The sequence below is a fragment of the Chenopodium quinoa genome, unplaced genomic scaffold, assembly GCF_001683475.1.
Source record: "Chenopodium quinoa cultivar QQ74 unplaced genomic scaffold, ASM168347v1, whole genome shotgun sequence".
NCBI lineage: Eukaryota > Viridiplantae > Streptophyta > Magnoliopsida > Caryophyllales > Amaranthaceae > Chenopodium > Chenopodium quinoa.
The window spans coordinates 1535574-1552628 of NW_018745065.1; the positions used below are offsets into that span (position 1 = coordinate 1535574).

Genomic DNA, 17055 nt, shown 5'->3' on the forward strand with positions numbered 1-17055 from the left:
TTTATGTTATTTTCAGCTAGTTTAATTGATTAATTTTTGTTGGTGAGAATGGTTTAATTTCAATTCACTAATAATTATTTCATTTTAGAAAAATAAGAGAAAGTGAAGATGATCTAAATGATATGCATGTGATGAATCCGATGTATCTAACATAATTCCACACTTTTACTTATAAAATCATGACCGGCCAAATTAAGCTACTTGATTATATTTATCGTTTAATTGGTGAGAATGGTTTAGTATAGTTTAATTGTTGGTTATCTATTTTTGTATGGTATAATTGTTGATTGATGAAATGTTGTTGGTTATCTAATAGTTATCCTAAGATGATACGGAGGGTCTCTGCGACACAAATGAGAAGAATGTATGGGATAGGTGCTAAGATCACACCAATTTACGATGATGATGACAAACATGAGTCCCCCACTGCTGCTGGTGAATCTGATGTTGAGCCTGCAAGTAAGCGAATGAAATTTGGCCTTCCCACTGATTGACCTGTTCTGGGTAACTATTTATGATCCCTAATTTATTGATATTTATGTTATTATGTGCTGGGTTGATTGATGAATTGTTGTTGGTGAGAATGGTTTAATTGTTGTTGTTGGTGAGAATGGTTTAATTGTTGATGAATTGGAGCCTGTAATGAAGGTTTTTGTGCATCGCTTTAGTTTCCTGGTTTGTGTTCATCTAGCTCTCAATTTGAATGCAATTGTATCCAACTTGATTGTTTGGTGTTGTTGCCTTTCATATAAGGGACTATTATTGATGAATGATATGTATGAGCATTTTAGTTGTTGTTCTCGATGACATTTTTTTAGAGAACAATGTTGTGCAGTACATTGAGTACCTCACTGTTAATTATGGATTGACTTGAGTCCCTTCCTGTTGCCTTGCTTTGCTTAAATGTGGACTGATTTGAGTCCCTTCCTGTTGTGCAGTACATTAAGTACCTCCCTATTGCCATGCCTTGCTTAATTATGGACTAATAACATTCCCTTCCTATTGTGCAGTACATTAAGTACTTCCCTGTTGCCTTGCTTTGCTTAATTGTGGAATGATTTGAGTCCCTTCCTGTTGTGCAGTACATTAAATACCTCCCTATTGCCTTGCCTTGCTTAATTATGGACTGATTTGAGTCCCTTGATGTTGTGCAGTACATACATTAAATACCTCCCTATTGCCTTGCATTTCTTAATTATGGACTGATTTCAGTCCTTTACTGTTGTGCGGTACATTCAGTACCTCCCTGTTGCCTTGCCTTGCTTAATTATGTACTGATTTGAGTCCCTCCCTCTTGCCTAGTCTATCCCTATTTTGTTTTTCGAATGAGTCCCTAATTTACATTGTCATGCCCATTATTAATCCAAATGATGAAGGGACTCAATTGATTAAAATTAGTCCAAATTTGATTTGCTCCAGTTTTAAGTGTTGTGCACTTATTGTTGAGGTAACATGGTTTGGGTTTTATTTTATGATAAAAATACACCCTCTAATGGATTAGTTACCCTTTGATGACTTTTATTTGCAACTTATGTGTGCATGATTGTAAATGTGCAAAAAAAGAAATAATAGTAAGAAGACTTCATATCACATTTAAATTACATAACACTACTTAGAAGACTTCAAATAACTTTAAAATAAGATACAACTCTAGTCCCTTGACAAAATGTCTTCTAACATGACTGCCTTAGACAAAAACTTCCTACACACAAAAGTACACATAACCAAAGTTAATAAGAATAACTTCCAAATCCATTGTATCAACAAAATGTTGGTTATGTGTGGCAGTCCCTGTTGTTGACTATTCTCCCTTAAGTCTGCATCCACTTCTAACTGATCACCTTGTTGGTTCTGAGTCCTTTCGTGGTTCTGATCTGTTTAGATGAACATGGTATTAAGGTAGTTGACTGTTTGGTTAATGAGGGCTTGGTTGACCTCCAACTGTTCTGGTAACAACCCAAGTCTTTGTAGTTTATGCTTCCCTATATGTGGAATCTTGTATTTGTTACCTCCCTCCACTTTCACTATTTCAACCATACATGTTTTCAATGTTATCCAAGTATACTTGTTTACAATTGCTGGAAATGCATGACAAGCCTCTTTGACCTTCACTATCATTTCATCCAAGTCTTTTGGAAATGATTGGTACTATAGAGATTGAATCACCCTAAATAGACCCAAATCTAACACATTTAAATCAGGAGATTGTGCTGGTTGGAATACAATTCTGATGTTGAATCCCCCTTGCCTAGTTGCTGCAATGAATTCTTCATCTTGTGGAATTTGATGTGGTCGGGCGTTATCCCATTGTATAACCACGTCCTTCGGCATGTTTGCAGGCCATTTGCTTACAATGGCTGGTATCACATTGTTAAGCAACATATCCCTAATTGCTTCTCTGTTTATGTTCTGAATTGGCTTTGTTTCAAGTGTTCCAGCATCTCTGTTTTTACTTTTTTTCTTTGCCATTTGTTGAAACACAAAGGGAAATATGTCATATTTCCCATCATGAATCAAATGACCTTGTGCATCATACAATGGCTTTCCAATGATGCCTATGAACATAGCTTTTATCTTGAATCTTCTAGACTGTTGACATCTATATGGATCTTCTTCCTTGGGCAAAAGATTAAATCTTCTTGTCTCCGGGTTTATGTATAACCACTTTTCATCAATATGAATCATATTGCTCATGTCTTCAAATGTTGGATTTGTAGTTGTTGTTGCTGGTTGTACGTGATTCAGAACCCACCTAAGCCTTGCTATTTTGTGATCCGATGTCAATCTTGGCTTGTTTGTACTTGTATGTGTTCTGAGAATGCCCTTTTTTTTCATTGTGTGGAGGGTCACATGAGAAATGCCAAGTGCAGCAGCATAACTTCTCTCAGCTATTCTGAGGTATAAAGGGACTGATTGTAACCATTCCTCACTTTACTGCCTTGCTTTTCTGCCACACTTGCCTAACTTCTTGATCCTGACATCGATAATAGTCCCTTCCGCTAGTTGCCTGCATATTTCTTGAAATAATCTTGTTGTTGTGGACTTGTGAATGCCAAAATGCCTTGCAAATGCCTAAATGCCTTGCAAATCTGGCTAAAGCACCCCTTGGTAAGCTGCCATTATGCATAAGTCTAAGCATTTCATCAACTATCTCTCTTTTCTTTGCGATTGTAAGTTGTGGCTTCTATTTTCGAACAATTTGCTCATGTTGGCCTTGTGCCGTAAACTCTAATTCTGCTTCATAATCTGAATTTTGTTGCATTTCTCATCTAATAGTTGATCCATGCTGAAAAACCCCATCATCAAATTCCTCTTTCATTTCTGTATTTTTTTTTCTTTTTTTTGTTTTTCAGATAATAGGTGTAGAAGAAAGGGATTTTTTTGCTAATGTGCGGAAGGGGAAGATTGCTGCTAAGCTACAATGGAGTATTGAAGGCTTTTTTTTCTTAGTGGTTTGAACTAATGGCCTGTAAATAGGCAGCAAAGCTTAAATTTTTGGAGAAACATGGTCTATATTTTTTTCAGGATTGGATAGAAGAAGAGGGGAAATTAAATGCAAGGGGTGGCTGTATTTGTATTTATATGCTCCTTTTTATTGAGCCCTTGCTTTTGTAATGGAGGGAATCTTGTAATCCCTTGCTTTTGGAATGGAGGGAAAATTTTAACCCCTAAATTTATGAAAAGTTTGAAAATTTTAAAGTAGCCAAACTTTTAGGAGGGAAAAAGAAACCCACCAAAAAATACGGGTAACTCTCCCACCTTTGTAAAGGGATAATTTGGTCCCCACACTTTCTCTCTCTATATTATCACATGCATAAGATTTTATTAATCACCATTTGGAAGTTTTGACTTGGGTTCCGTGTTCACCCCCAAAGTTGCAAATAAAACTTAACGGAGGTAGTATATCATTGGAAAGATAATTTCAAGGGCTATCCAACAATATAAAATTTGGATAAAAACTATGATGCACGAAAATAATATATGTCTATCTTTGAATGTCTTTCAATTCGAATAAGATTTTCAAAAAGAAAAGTTTTATTCAATTTCAAACTCTTTAATCTTATCTTTTCAAAAAGAATAATTAAGATATTTTAGAAACATATAGAAGCTTCTAATTAATCCTAATTGTTTTAGGAATGGTATTAAATAATTTGGACCCTCCACATGATCATTGGGTCGTAGGTAAGGCGGGCTTAGGTTCGGTTTGGGCTCAGTTTAATATTTTGACCATAACTTATTCGTTATAACTCGGATTTGGGCTTATAATATATCGTTGGAAAGCTCTTTTTAAACCCCATCCAACTATTCAATCATTTAACCCAGATTATGCACCAAAATAAACTGGAATAAACGTTTTTATAAAAAGGACACGAAATGAATGATTTTAAAGGACACGAAATGAATTATATTGGGTTTAAAGGCACAAAAAGAGGAAATTAAGTTATGGTTTGGGGAAATGGGATAGGAATTGGGTTGGTTTATGAAATGGAAATATGTATTTAAGCACTCCAAGAATAAATACTCAACCCGACCAATAATGGCTCTGAAAGGTTGTTCATCATCGGGTTTGGTTTTGGGGAGACATTTTTAGGTGTCTACAATGTTCAACTATGGTCAAGCTTTTTGGTGTCAAATGGTACCATGGTTAAGAGTTTGAACGCGTTAGCAAGGCAGCCTCCCTTGAGGGTGTATGCCAACGGGCAGCTCTACGAGTTCATGATGAAATCGAATTCGATTCCATGGTTTGAGTGGATTTAATAACTCAGATGAACCCTTATTTCCATGAGCGTTTTTGGGTTGATAGAGAGCTTAAATCCCCTAGGGCTAAGACATATGTAGAACACACACGTTTTTTTCAAAAAAAAAAAATGGAGGAAGCTGAATGTGAGAAGAGAAATAAAGCCACTAGAAAGATTTCAAGATTGCCACGACACGAAAAAATGTACCATGTCACGGTGCTGAACACCACGTAACGGTGCCCAGCGCCGTGACACGGCAAGATCTACCGTGGCGCGACAGTCAGGAAACCTGATTGGTGCCTTTTTTTCTTCATTCGCAATCAGGTTATTCAATTTTTCCTACGGGACAAAACCTGAATGCGACGTTAAAACATCTATGCTTATGCAAAAATGCAAAATTAATCACAGGAATACTTTTCAAGAATCTTTCAAGTCTCATCCACTCATCTGAATTAAATACCGATCACTCAAATCGATAAATAACCAAGAATCCTCCCTGATGGAGTCGCCAAATTGTAGGCATCGTTTGAAGTGCGTCTACGTTAAAGCATGTGTGAAAGTGGGAATTGACACACGATTAGGGACAAGGAAAGTAGGGAGCCACCAACAAGTTTTTAAGGAACTTGTAAACCGTTCACAAATCATAAAAGGCAACCACGAATAAGGGATAACGAAGGCAACAATGATTGGCCCGTAAAGGTTACTCCCCATTCATAATCCATGAGATTACTAAATCTATATGGTTCGGAACCACGAAAGGAGGATCGAGGATGATGATACGAAGTGAGTCATGGAGTCACATTCACCCGTATTGGCCTCTACTTGATTCTTATTGTGAAAAGTGATTCCTGCGATCTCAAAGGCATGCAAACAAAATATTCAATTTGCTCCAAGCTATAATTATGCTAAATTGGTTGAATATTAATGCAACACATAATTCTAAAATATTGTGATCACTTGATTTATTAACAAGATTAAAAATAAACCTAAAACGGTTGTCCAAGTTATCTTATTAGGTGTATTTTCAATTACATATTCCCTTTAACATGCAATATGGTAATCAATAAATATAACAGAATAAACATTAATATTGGAAGCAATTCAACAATAATCCAACAATATAAAACCGTTAGAAAAATAATAGATATAAAAGGAACATGATTCCTTACTTTGATTTTGCTTGCTTGTAGCTATAAAACAAAAAACGAGTTATTAACTTCAAGGAAATAATATAACAATAATTAAAATTAAATTAAATAGAGTTGATTTGGGGCCAAACCCTCAAATCGTTCTACCTTTCACGCCTTTATTTAAGGACATAACCTTGAGTAAAATACGGAAACCTTGGAGTGCTTAAAGGAAGTATTTTAAGAGATTAAGGTAGGCTAGAGTTTAGGCTAAAGCATAGAAGAGAGAAGAGAGAATTAATTGATGCCCTGAAAAGCAGAAATGAGGGGATATTTATAGGGAAAATGAGCAAAGGGAACACACGAAACCTTAAAAAGATAAAAACCCTACAAAAAAAGTTGCCGCGACATGTCAGCATATTGTCACGACACAGCAAGAAATGTCGTGACACAATATAATTTAGTGTGACGCGGTGAAATCTGGTGTGACGCGGGAAATATTTGACCTACAGAGGATAAAGCGCGTGAAGTCTAACACACAAGGAACACACGGTATAATATGTCGTGACACGGCAAGATTTCCCGTGGCGCAGCACCTGTTACCGTGACACGATGGATTATTTCCATTTTTACGTCCAGATTCATTTTAACCCTAATTACGCTCAGCATTTTTAAGTGTCATTTCATAATTTCGGGCTATTTAGGTTTATTATTTATTAATTGGGTCAAAATAATAAATAATATGAAATGAATAAAAAAAAAAGATTTGGGCCAAAAATATAAATTGGACTATGCTTTGACTAAACATTAGGACTGATATGTTGACTGTTTTATGAATTGAGTTTGATCGAATATGAATTTTAAGCACTCCCGGGATTAAATACTCAACCCGACCAATAATGATGGTGAAAAAGTTGTTCATCATCGGGTTTGGTTTCGGGGAGACATTTTTAGGTGTCTACACATACTAAAACAAGATTAACAACCCGACTAAATACATGATTCTATATTTACTGGTGAAAGATAATTGCTTTGATTCCGACCTATTTTTATCACATTATACATAAATTTCAACAACAAAAATTCCTCAGCCCAAAAAAGCCTAATTCTAATTACAAGTACATGACATTCTGGAACTGATATACCCTAATTTGAACATAAAAAATCAATAATTTCAGTGTTCATATGGAAAAAAAAACCATAACTTTTGAATTATAGAACAAAAACCCTAATTTTGGTGTTCATGTGAAAAAGATAAATGACATTACCATAAAAATTCAACCACGAATTCAACTGAAAATCTGTGACCCTAATACAAAATAAATAAAAAATTGGCCAATTAAGAGAACAAGAGCACTTACCTCAAACTGTCCCAAAACGACAGTTCATTTTTGCTTTGAATTCTTAGTCTCCCATGTAGATTGCAAACTCAACAAAAGCTTCCTCTGTTTTTGCTTTGAATTCTTGGTGTCAAGTATCTTCGTCCCCCTTGATTTCTCTCTTTTGATTTCTCAATTTGCTCAGTTAAATAATTATATTGCTTTTTCTCTCCTAAGCCATCCTATTCTCCAATTATAAACAACTTTTTTAAAATTTTCAATTTCAAAAAGCAATGTGAGCATGAGGGGACCACACATCTGCCTTTTTTTTTTAATTATACAACAAATGCCACCTCCTAAAATTACTTTTTTTATCCTTGGTTGAATATAAGTTGGACTCAAGTAGGTAGAGATCAAGAAATTCTATATCTTTCCTTTTTTCAATGTACCAGGGCCCCCCACTCAAAAAAGGGATTTTAATTTTAAAATAAAAAGAAGAGTACTCTCTCCGTGTTTTAATAAGTGTTACACTTTCTGTTTTGGCAAAAATCTTCCTTTAAATATTATATCTCTCTACTCTCATGGTCTCCACTTAAACCCATTACTATTTTATTTACTATTTTATCTATTATATACTTCCTCTCACATTCATTACTTTTCATAAACAATTAACCCCACTATATTTCATTTACAATTTTTTAATACTCCAACTACCCCACTTACCTCTTGCTCCCTCCGTTTTTAATTACTTACTCCACTTTCTTTTTTCGGCCGTTTTTAAATACTTGCTCTATTTCCTTATTTGGAAAGTTTTTACAACATTTAACTAATTTCTCTCACTTAGTGGACCCACCACATATTTTCTTCCTCCAATCCTCTCCACTACTTTTGCTTTTTACAATTTTTTATTCTTCCACTTACCCCACTACCTTCATATATTATTATTTTCTCCAATTTCTCCTAAAACTCCGCGCATGGAGAAATGGAGCAAGTATTTAAAAACGGAGGGAGTATTTTATTTAAGTCAATTAAATTGCCTAAAACTATGTGTCAATCAAACTATAACACTTATTAAAACACGGAGGGAGTATAAGAATACATAGTAGTAAAAAGGGAAATACAGTGGTATATTCGGTGTAAAAAATAAAAGATTTCCAAAATTTAAGAGAAAACTCATAGGAAAAATACAGAGTTTAAAACTTAAATACGTAGTATACGCGACAACCGCGATACGATCCACGATGAACGCATCAATTCTGTTACCGAATCATGACCGTTTCCGCGATCGCGACCGAAACCGCATTTTCGTTCGATGGTCCTAAGGATTGAGATCCTTTCCTGATTCATCTCAGTTTAACCAGAATAAAGGAATACGTGAGTGAGATTTCATAGTAAAATCAGTTACGTAGTATTAAAAATTTAAAAGAGGACTAGAACAAGATTTCGTAGTAAGAACAGAGAATCATCACTACACGTCTACACGTATATGCCCACCATTATAAGCGCAGTGATGTTCATCATCTGCCAACCTAAACACTTGATAGAAACAAGTCCTACCAAAAAATAAAAGGTCTACAACAAGGTTAACCTCAGCAGAAGAGGAACTGTGCCCTCTGTTATGTCAGTGTTGTGGACAAGAGGAGGATCTACAACATACTTTTAGGATTTCAAAATTTGCCAAGAAAACTTGGAGCGAGAATATTGTCATTTACATGGAAACTGATAAGAACCTTTCACATAATGGATCTTATTTTACATTCAGCTTTTTCTGAGCCAGAATGGTCTAACTAGCTCATGGTGCATGTACTACATCAATAAATTCTGGGGTCAATGTTAGCAAGAAACAGTCTAGGTTTTAGGGGAAAAAGACTTGATATGACATCAATTCACCGGAATATCAAAGGGCTAGATTAAAATGATTTGATCCATGCACCCAACCCAGGAGCTTCACGGTACCTTCATCTGCCTGAAGTGGATCCTGCATCCACTAGATTTCTTCAGAACTATTCTGTAAAGATGCAAGGGGAAAAAGCATGACAATTTAGTCAATGGCTCGTGGAAGAAAAACACCAAAAGGGCAAAGATAGAATGGTTTTACAATTCCCATTAGGTAAACAGTACAAAGTCAGCGGGTGGAGCAACTTCTGGTTAAGCAGCTTCAGCACTTCAAATGGAAGCGCTAGCATGTCTAAAGTGGACTTCACGAACTTCTATGGATTTAATCGATATTCTAACAAACTCAGAAACTCTGGTTCAAATACTCAAGAGGGAAATGCAGGTGATATTCAGTTGATTTGGGCGCAGAATCTGGGAAATCAGCAGGGAGTTCAAATGGTGAAGTATTAACAAAGCAGAAAGACAGTACATCAAACACACCTACTTGCAAAAGGAGGTGCAGCTACTTCAACATCACTCTAACTTCAGTAAATTTTATTAGCCTGTCTTTTAAAAAAATGCCAATAGATATTAAGCATAGTTTTATATATACAGTGGTGGAATGAATATACATAGGTACCAGAATCCACGTCTACAACAGAATACAGTAGCAATGCACAGGCTATTTTTAAACAAGATTCTTGTATAATGCAAGTAAATCTTCCCATGCTGTACTGTACAGAAGTGCTGAATGTGACTTCACAGGTCAGAGAAAATTTTTAATGACCAGAGAATCAAAGCTGGTTAGGAAGCTGTGCAAAGGTTCCTAAGTTGGGGCTGCAGCCACCACTCATCATCCTCTGATAGATGGCATATGCACGGTCAGGATCTCCAGATATGCCATACCCTCGAATGAGAGCATTATATGTGAACACATTTGGCTCCAATCCCTTTAGCAAGAGCTCATCATAGAGCTTTCCTGCTTCTTCCATCATTCCTGCAATTCCCAGATGTAGTATCAAGGAATTGTAGGTGTACAAGTCGGGAGAAATCCTCCTTGTCTGCAACTCATCAAAAACAGAGAGAGCATCTCTAATTCGCCCAGATCTCCCAAGACCATTGATCATAAAGTTATAACATACTAAATCAGGATCAAGGCCCTGCAGTTTCAATTCCTGAAAATAGTCCCACGCATCATCCACTTTCCCTAACATCAATAGGCAGTCAATAAGGATTGAATAAGATTTTACATCTGGTCGGATTCCTTCTTGAACCATCCTCCTAAACAGAGTGCAAGCGGTATCCATATCACCAGATTTGCCAAAGCCATTTATCAGGATATTATAAACAGCACAGTTTGGTTCACATCCATAATCAATCATTTCCTCAAAAAAACTTTTTGCTTCCTCCAGTCTTCCTGACTTTGCCAATCCATCTATCAAAGGTCCATACGTACAAGGAGTGGGTGAAAAATCTCCACTAACAAGATTATAAAACATATCAACAGCCTTGTCTATGCTGTTAGATTTCACAAGGCCGGAGATGATGATATTTTGAGTTATTGTATTCGGAGTACACCCACGATTCTGCATTTCTTCATAAAGACTAAGAAGCCTATCAACATCTCCAGATTTACTAAAAGCATCGAGCAACAAATTGTATGTGGACACATCTGGGACACAACCAATTTTTTTCATTTCCTCAAAGAAATCCCAGGCCAGTTCAAGACGACTTAAATCCAAAAGCCCTTCAATTAATACATAATACAATTCCAACGTAGCTTCAATTCCGCAGCTTCTAGCCCATAAAAAGAAGTCATATGCCTCAAGTCCCCTTCTATGTTTGGACAAAACCTTGAAGAGTGGCACTAAAATTGAGTCATCTTGGCAAAGCTCAGAATATATTAAGCTTTCAGCAAACACCATAGCTTTGTCAATATCTGTTTGAACAAGAACCCCACTGATAAGATCCTCCCAAAATGACCGGTCTGCACGATGCTGACCATGAAACAAAAAAATCCTGATAATAATCAAAGCGTCCTCAGCCTTTGAGTTCTTCACTAAACTAGGAATAAGAGTGCACAGTGTGACACAGTCAGCATATAATGACTTCCCCATATGGTGGAACAACAAAAATGCATCATATACTCGGTTTTCTGTAGTTAAACCATAAATGAGAGTATTATAAGTAAACACATCTGGAATGCAACTCATGTGTCTCATTTCAAAAAACATCTTGACAGCCATATCCACCTCATCATTTTTGCAGAGGCAGTCTAAGAGCGTGTTAAAAGTAACATTGTTTGGATGACAACCAATTTTTATCATGGCTGAGAATAAAATAATAGCCTCTTGTACTCTGCCTTCCTTCCTCAAGCCAGATAGTAGCGTGTTGTAGGTCACTACTGTTGGAGTAAGCTTCATCTGCTTCAATCTTTGATACATATCCCATGCCTCATCCACTTGATCAGCCTTGTAAAGCATGTCAATCAGTGAGTTGATGACAGCCACATCAGGATCACAGCCATTTTCTACCATCTCAGTGAGCAACTTGACTGCATCATCCACTCTCCCTACCTTACAGTAGCACTTCATCATCATGTTGTATGTAATAGAATCTGGAGCAATTCCACTTCTTTGAAGTCCATTAAAAACATCATTTGCCTCCTTCAGCATCCCAGCCTCAGCAAGAGTATACAAGTAAGCATTACATGCAACAATATTTGGAACGATTCCCCTACTTTTCATACTCTCAAATGTCTCCAGGGCTCTGTTTGTTGCTCCTGATTTCCCAAAATAATCTATAAACAAAATGTAGGTGAAGGCAGTTGGTTCAACACCAAGAGATTCCAAGCTTTCAAACAGACCTAGAGCTTCATCCAGCCTATTTGCTTTTAAAAGACCGCCAATTAAAGTGTTGTAGGTATGAAGGTTTGGTGTAACGCCGTGCTCCCTCATGATGCTTAATTGAGTAAATGCCTCGTCAATTTTTCCAGCTTTGAATAAAGTATTCAAGAGAATGGTAAAGGTAACAACATCAGCATGATAGCCATCAGTTTCCATTTGACTCCAAAGTTCATGAACACTATCCAAGTCTCCACAATCACTGAATTTATCCATGAGGGTGATGTAAGTTACTCGATCGGGTTTGTGACAACTATCTTTCATCTTTAGGAACAGATTCTTTGCCTCATCCAGTTTTCCAGCAACACAAAGTGAATCAATGAGAACAGTATACGTAACAACATCAGCCCCACACCCTTCATCATTCATTCTTTTCAAGATTCTAAATGCCTCATTAATTTTTCCTGCCCTCCCAAGAACTCTAATGCATATAGTGAACGTGTAAACATTAGGCCTTAATCCCAAACTCTCCATTTCTTTCAACAGTCCCATTACAGTTTCAGTATCCCTTCGTTTACCTACTGCAACCATGAGTGCAGAATATGCCTTCAAACTAGGCTTATTTCCTCCTTTAATCATTTTTCTGTACACCTTCAAAGCCTCTCTACAATATCCTGACTGAAGAAGCAAATGAATCAATCCATTGTACGAATAAGCATTCAAAATAAACCCAGCAGATTCCATCCGCTCAAGAGCAAAGGGAGCTTGCCTCATTCCACCCCTTACATTGAGCACCTTAAATATTGTCAAGTAAGTGGTTGAGTTCCTGTTAATTATTTGCTTCTGCATCAAGTCGAACACAAAAACCATATCCCCTACTCTTCCATGCACCATCAACATTTCAAGCATGTAATTACAAGTTTCAGTTGTATGGACAACATAAGGCATCCCTGCTACAGACTTAAAGTAATCAAAAGCAATGTTTGGGTCTGCAATTGACTGTAATGCCTCCAAAACCCCTTCATTAAATTTGCCTTTTATCGGTTTCACATCTGTTATCAACATGCTATCTGAACTTTCTATCATAATCCCACAGAAAGCCACTTGTTTCATTCTGTGTTTTCTCCAATTTACAACAGGTCCGCTAATTGAAATTCTACAATTTAATGAAGTTGCTCCTAGTAACCCACTATGCTTTAAAGGAAAGCACACCTCCATGGATGTCCCTGCGTGCAATTTCATAGCTCTCACTTGGAGTATTCGACCACGATTAATAGCCTCAATAAGATAAAGAACATTACCTGATCCTCCAACCTATAAAAAAGCCAACAATATTGAAGTTAGCAACGCAAAAAGGAGTGTAAAGGAAACTTAGAATGGCTACAATAATCTACCAATATCTATGTTTTGAAATCACAACACCTAACAACTGTTATATTATGTGCAACAGTGACTGTATTTAGCTTTGAAATGTATGCCTGCACCTGATACCTATATAGATTAAATTGTGTATATGAGCTATTTTTAACAGGTCCAAACTTTTGACATATATACAAACCACGCTAAAAGAACTGCTCTAGATTCTAAATGCCATATACGCATTAACGCGTGGATGAAGGGTTTGGTCATTATGTGCTCCATGTATTTAACCCTATCCTTATGCAGTATCCTATATCAATATCACACATGTGGATAAGATAATTTGATTTCATGTGAAGAAAATACAAAGATGAATCTTCAAATAATAATAACTTAAACGCCTATGATCGACTTACTTGTAAGTTAAAGGGTCATTGTAAATTCTCCACCAATCCCCCAGCTGGCCAGCTTTAATAATCTTCTCTCTAATATCATTTATATTATTGCTTAAATATAATGACTTGTACAGATTTACATCCAACACTTGTCCTTGTTATGAAAAAAAACTAATTTAGATTGTCTATGTATATGCCATGATTACTTTGGGTTGTAGCCAGTAAACTTGAACTTGTTATGAAAAATACTAAACTATGTTCTTAATTGTGACTTGGTACTTTATTAGTTGAGTTCTGTAGAATCAAATCTAGTGGTCAGACCGTCAGAGGTATTTATAGCTGTAAGAATGCAGAATACCTACTCTGTTTACATATCTCATATATTGAAGGACTTCCATATTGCATAAGAAGAGTGAGGTGTTTACATTACTTGACAAAAGACTAGCAAGATAACACTGATGGAACCAGCATATACGCGAATTCGAATTAACAAAATAGACAATCAAAATCAGCATACTTAACTAAGTAAATACCTTTGTGTTGGTCAATGGCGACAAAGAACAATGTTTTTCAGATTAGTTAAACTTAATACTGCCAGTTAAATGTCTCACATTTCGATTTACAGTACTATCAACCTGTCTTTCTATCGACTGTTTAACTTAATCATTATTCTCTTTCATCAATTGGCTTCTATCGATTTCATGGATAAAGATAACACCAAATATCAAATTTACTGGTAAATGGTATAGTAATACAGTACTGCAACGTAAAACAACCTCCAAATTAATTGAACTCGTTACGTAATGATTCATATCAGAACAATACTTAATCTACTTCATCTAGTAAAGGTAGAAACAAACCGTAAAAACATACTGATCTCAAGCTCTCCCCTGACCTATCCGTCATCCATGGAAAGGGTAGGCGTCCGAGACAACTATCATGAAGGCTTGACTTGCCTGTAAAAAAAAATAATAATAATAAAAACAAAAAAAAAAAAAAAAAAAAAAAAAAAAAAAAAACGAGACAGTAGGTACAAAGAGTTCAATGGGCTATCTTGATATGAGCATTATAAACACGATGAATTATTTTACGCTTATTGCATGAAATAACCAAGATAAGCTAAAATCGAATTGACTAATAATTTCCATCCGTCATCATCTAGTTCAAGTTACCCAACAAATAGAATTAAAATCAACAATCTTCATCCAAATTTCCATTAGTAACTTTCTGAATTTTTTGAAAAAAAATTACCCCATTCGAATTAAAATCCACAATCTTCCACCAAATTTCCATTAGCAACTTTCTGAATTTTTTGAAAAAAAATATATATAATAAAATTAAAATCCACAATCTTCAACCAAATTTCAATTAGCAACTTTCTGAATTTTTTGAAAAAAAAAAAAACCATCAAATAGAATTAAAATCCACAATGTTCAACCAAATTTCTAATACCAAAATTTTCTGGGTTCACTGTTTTTTATTTAAAAAAAAAAAAAAACCCAACAAATTGTTTCAAAAATAAAAAAATTAATAACCCAACAAGTACAATTAAAATTCTAGTAGCATGGTGCTTCAGAATTAAGTGATTACAAAGTAATAATAGATTGAAAACAAATTATAAGCTGCATATCGATTAAATAAACAAGCAAAATTCTATAATTAAGCAAAAAACAATGGGATTGAAAACAGAGAGAGAAAGAACTTACACGAGAATGTCGGATGAGAGGCTGAAGGATTTCTGAAAAAGTCGCTAAGACAAAACCTTGTTGGGATATTTGGAGTGACCAGCATCTTTGGAGGGCAGAGAAATGCAGTTTGAAGATAGGGAGGGAAGATTGAGAATTAGATAAATTTCCAACCTCTCTTTAAAAGATATACATTAGGCCGTCATCACTCGTGGTATAAAAATTTATACCTTCCCTCTCTCTCTACCACTTTCCCACTCCTCCACCTCATCTATACCACAATACAATTCACTTTCTCCAAAAATCATCCCACCCATGGTATAAAAAAAGTTTACCACCACACTTTCTCTTTAAATAGTAAAAAGCGAATTCGAAAAAATATATAAAATTATATCAATATGTGTGTCTATGTGTAGGTCTTGAAAAATTATAAACAATGGTAATTTTTTCATAATTTTTAACTTTATAATTTTTTTTCTTAAAATGTAATTGAAAAAAAAAAGATAAATGATAACCAGGCCACATGGCGTGACCTGGTTGGTTCATGTTTCACGGGGATCGAAATAAATGTTTACCATGAGATGGTATATACCATCAAATGGTATACTTTTATACCACCAATGTAGTGAAAAATTACAAGTTTTTGATGAGTTTTTACACCGTGGTATAAAATTATACCACGAGTGTTGATGCTCTTAGTGAGTAGCCCCAAATTGCTACTTTGTAATTATAGGTAGGGCTGGCAAAAGCTAACCCGACCCGACAATCCGACCCGAACCCAATCCGAAATAAATGGGTTTTGAGGAAAATTTTCAAGGAGATCTTTTAGGTAACCCCTTTTTAGTAGCCAAGCCACCTCTCTCTTAAGACTGTTGCACTCGTTACTCTTATGCCCATGATCTCCATGGTACTCGCACCACTTAGACTTGTCTTTCTGGTGCTCAGGTTTGTCGCTATTCCTCGACCACCTCACTGGTTGCCCAATATGTAGGGGTTTATAGGTACTACGCAGCGGAAATAAACATGAATCATATTCATACAGTATCTAATCCCAAGATCTAATGCATAACACATGAAGAACATATAATTGTACAATTGAAGCGTGGTTCCACGTGCGATCGAGCAAGAACAATGGGAGATAAAGAACCCCAAGCGTGATTCCTCTACTTGGTCCACGAGCATGGATTAAACCTCCACTAATGCTAGTTAGTTGTGACTGGACACTTCAATCAACCTTCAACGGAGATTTGAGCCACGAACACACCACAACACCACCCACGCACCACCATACGCGCCACCCAAGGAAGAGGGTCGTACGGATAGGGAGGAGAGAGAGAGGGTCGAGTAGAGAGAGAGAGAGTTAGGGTTTTTGGGAAACTTGGTTGCTTGTGTGACAATTCACTGTATGTCAATTGTTGTGTCATGCAACCCTAGGAATGGTTTATATTTATAGATCATATCTAGAAATAAAACCATGTTAAGTCCAAAACCCATTATACTCTTCTAACTATCCAAGCCCAATTATAAACATGGTATGTCATGAACTCATGAGGCCCAATAATGGGCCTCTAACTTGTTTAACCCAATACTCTTATGTGTGACCTTGTAGGATCCATTCTATAAGGCTTTGGGCTATTAAGCTAGCCCAAAGATCAATTGTCATATCTAGCACCAAACATTGACGACGACCCTATAGAATGAACTTATTATCTC

At 36.0% G+C, this 17055-nt stretch overlaps 2 protein-coding genes across 5 annotated transcripts; both read right to left on the reverse strand.

Annotated features, from left to right (window-relative positions):
- Positions 1-2148: 2148 nt before the first annotated feature.
- Positions 2149-2694, reverse strand: LOC110709354. Its single transcript, XM_021887565.1, has one exon. It carries the CDS (start codon positions 2692-2694, stop codon positions 2149-2151), a length of 546 nt encoding a protein of 181 aa, XP_021743257.1.
- A 6902-nt stretch (positions 2695-9596) lies between these two features.
- LOC110709380 (pentatricopeptide repeat-containing protein At4g31850, chloroplastic-like) lies at positions 9597-15643 on the reverse strand. 4 transcript variants are annotated; one of them, XM_021887589.1, is made up of 4 exons: positions 15364-15643; positions 14531-14613; positions 13205-13217; positions 9597-13129 (listed from the first exon to the last, which is right to left on the reverse strand). In XM_021887589.1, the coding sequence occupies exons 1-4, from the start codon at positions 15446-15448 to the stop codon at positions 9855-9857; spliced, it is 3456 nt and encodes a 1151-aa protein (XP_021743281.1). In that variant the 5' UTR covers positions 15449-15643; the 3' UTR covers positions 9597-9854. The 4 variants fall into 4 exon arrangements, with proteins under 4 accessions (XP_021743281.1, XP_021743284.1, XP_021743280.1 ...); XM_021887592.1 differs by having other exon boundaries at positions 14518-14613; positions 15364-15380; XM_021887588.1 differs by having other exon boundaries at positions 9597-13217.
- Positions 15644-17055: the final 1412 nt, after the last annotated feature.

Coding starts and splice junctions, on each gene's coding strand:
- LOC110709354 (XM_021887565.1), bottom strand. CDS start 2,694: ATGAGCAATATGATTCATATTGATGAAAAGTGGTTATACATAAACCCG.
- LOC110709380 (XM_021887588.1), bottom strand. CDS start 15,448: ATGCTGGTCACTCCAAATATCCCAACAAGGTTTTGTCTTAGCGACTTT. Junction 14,614..15,363: donor CTCTCATCCGACATTCTCGT/GTAAGTTCTTTC, acceptor TTTTTTTTACAG/GCAAGTCAAGCCTTCATGAT. Junction 13,218..14,530: donor CAGGGGAGAGCTTGAGATCA/GTATGTTTTTAC, acceptor GCTTTTTTATAG/GTTGGAGGATCAGGTAATGT.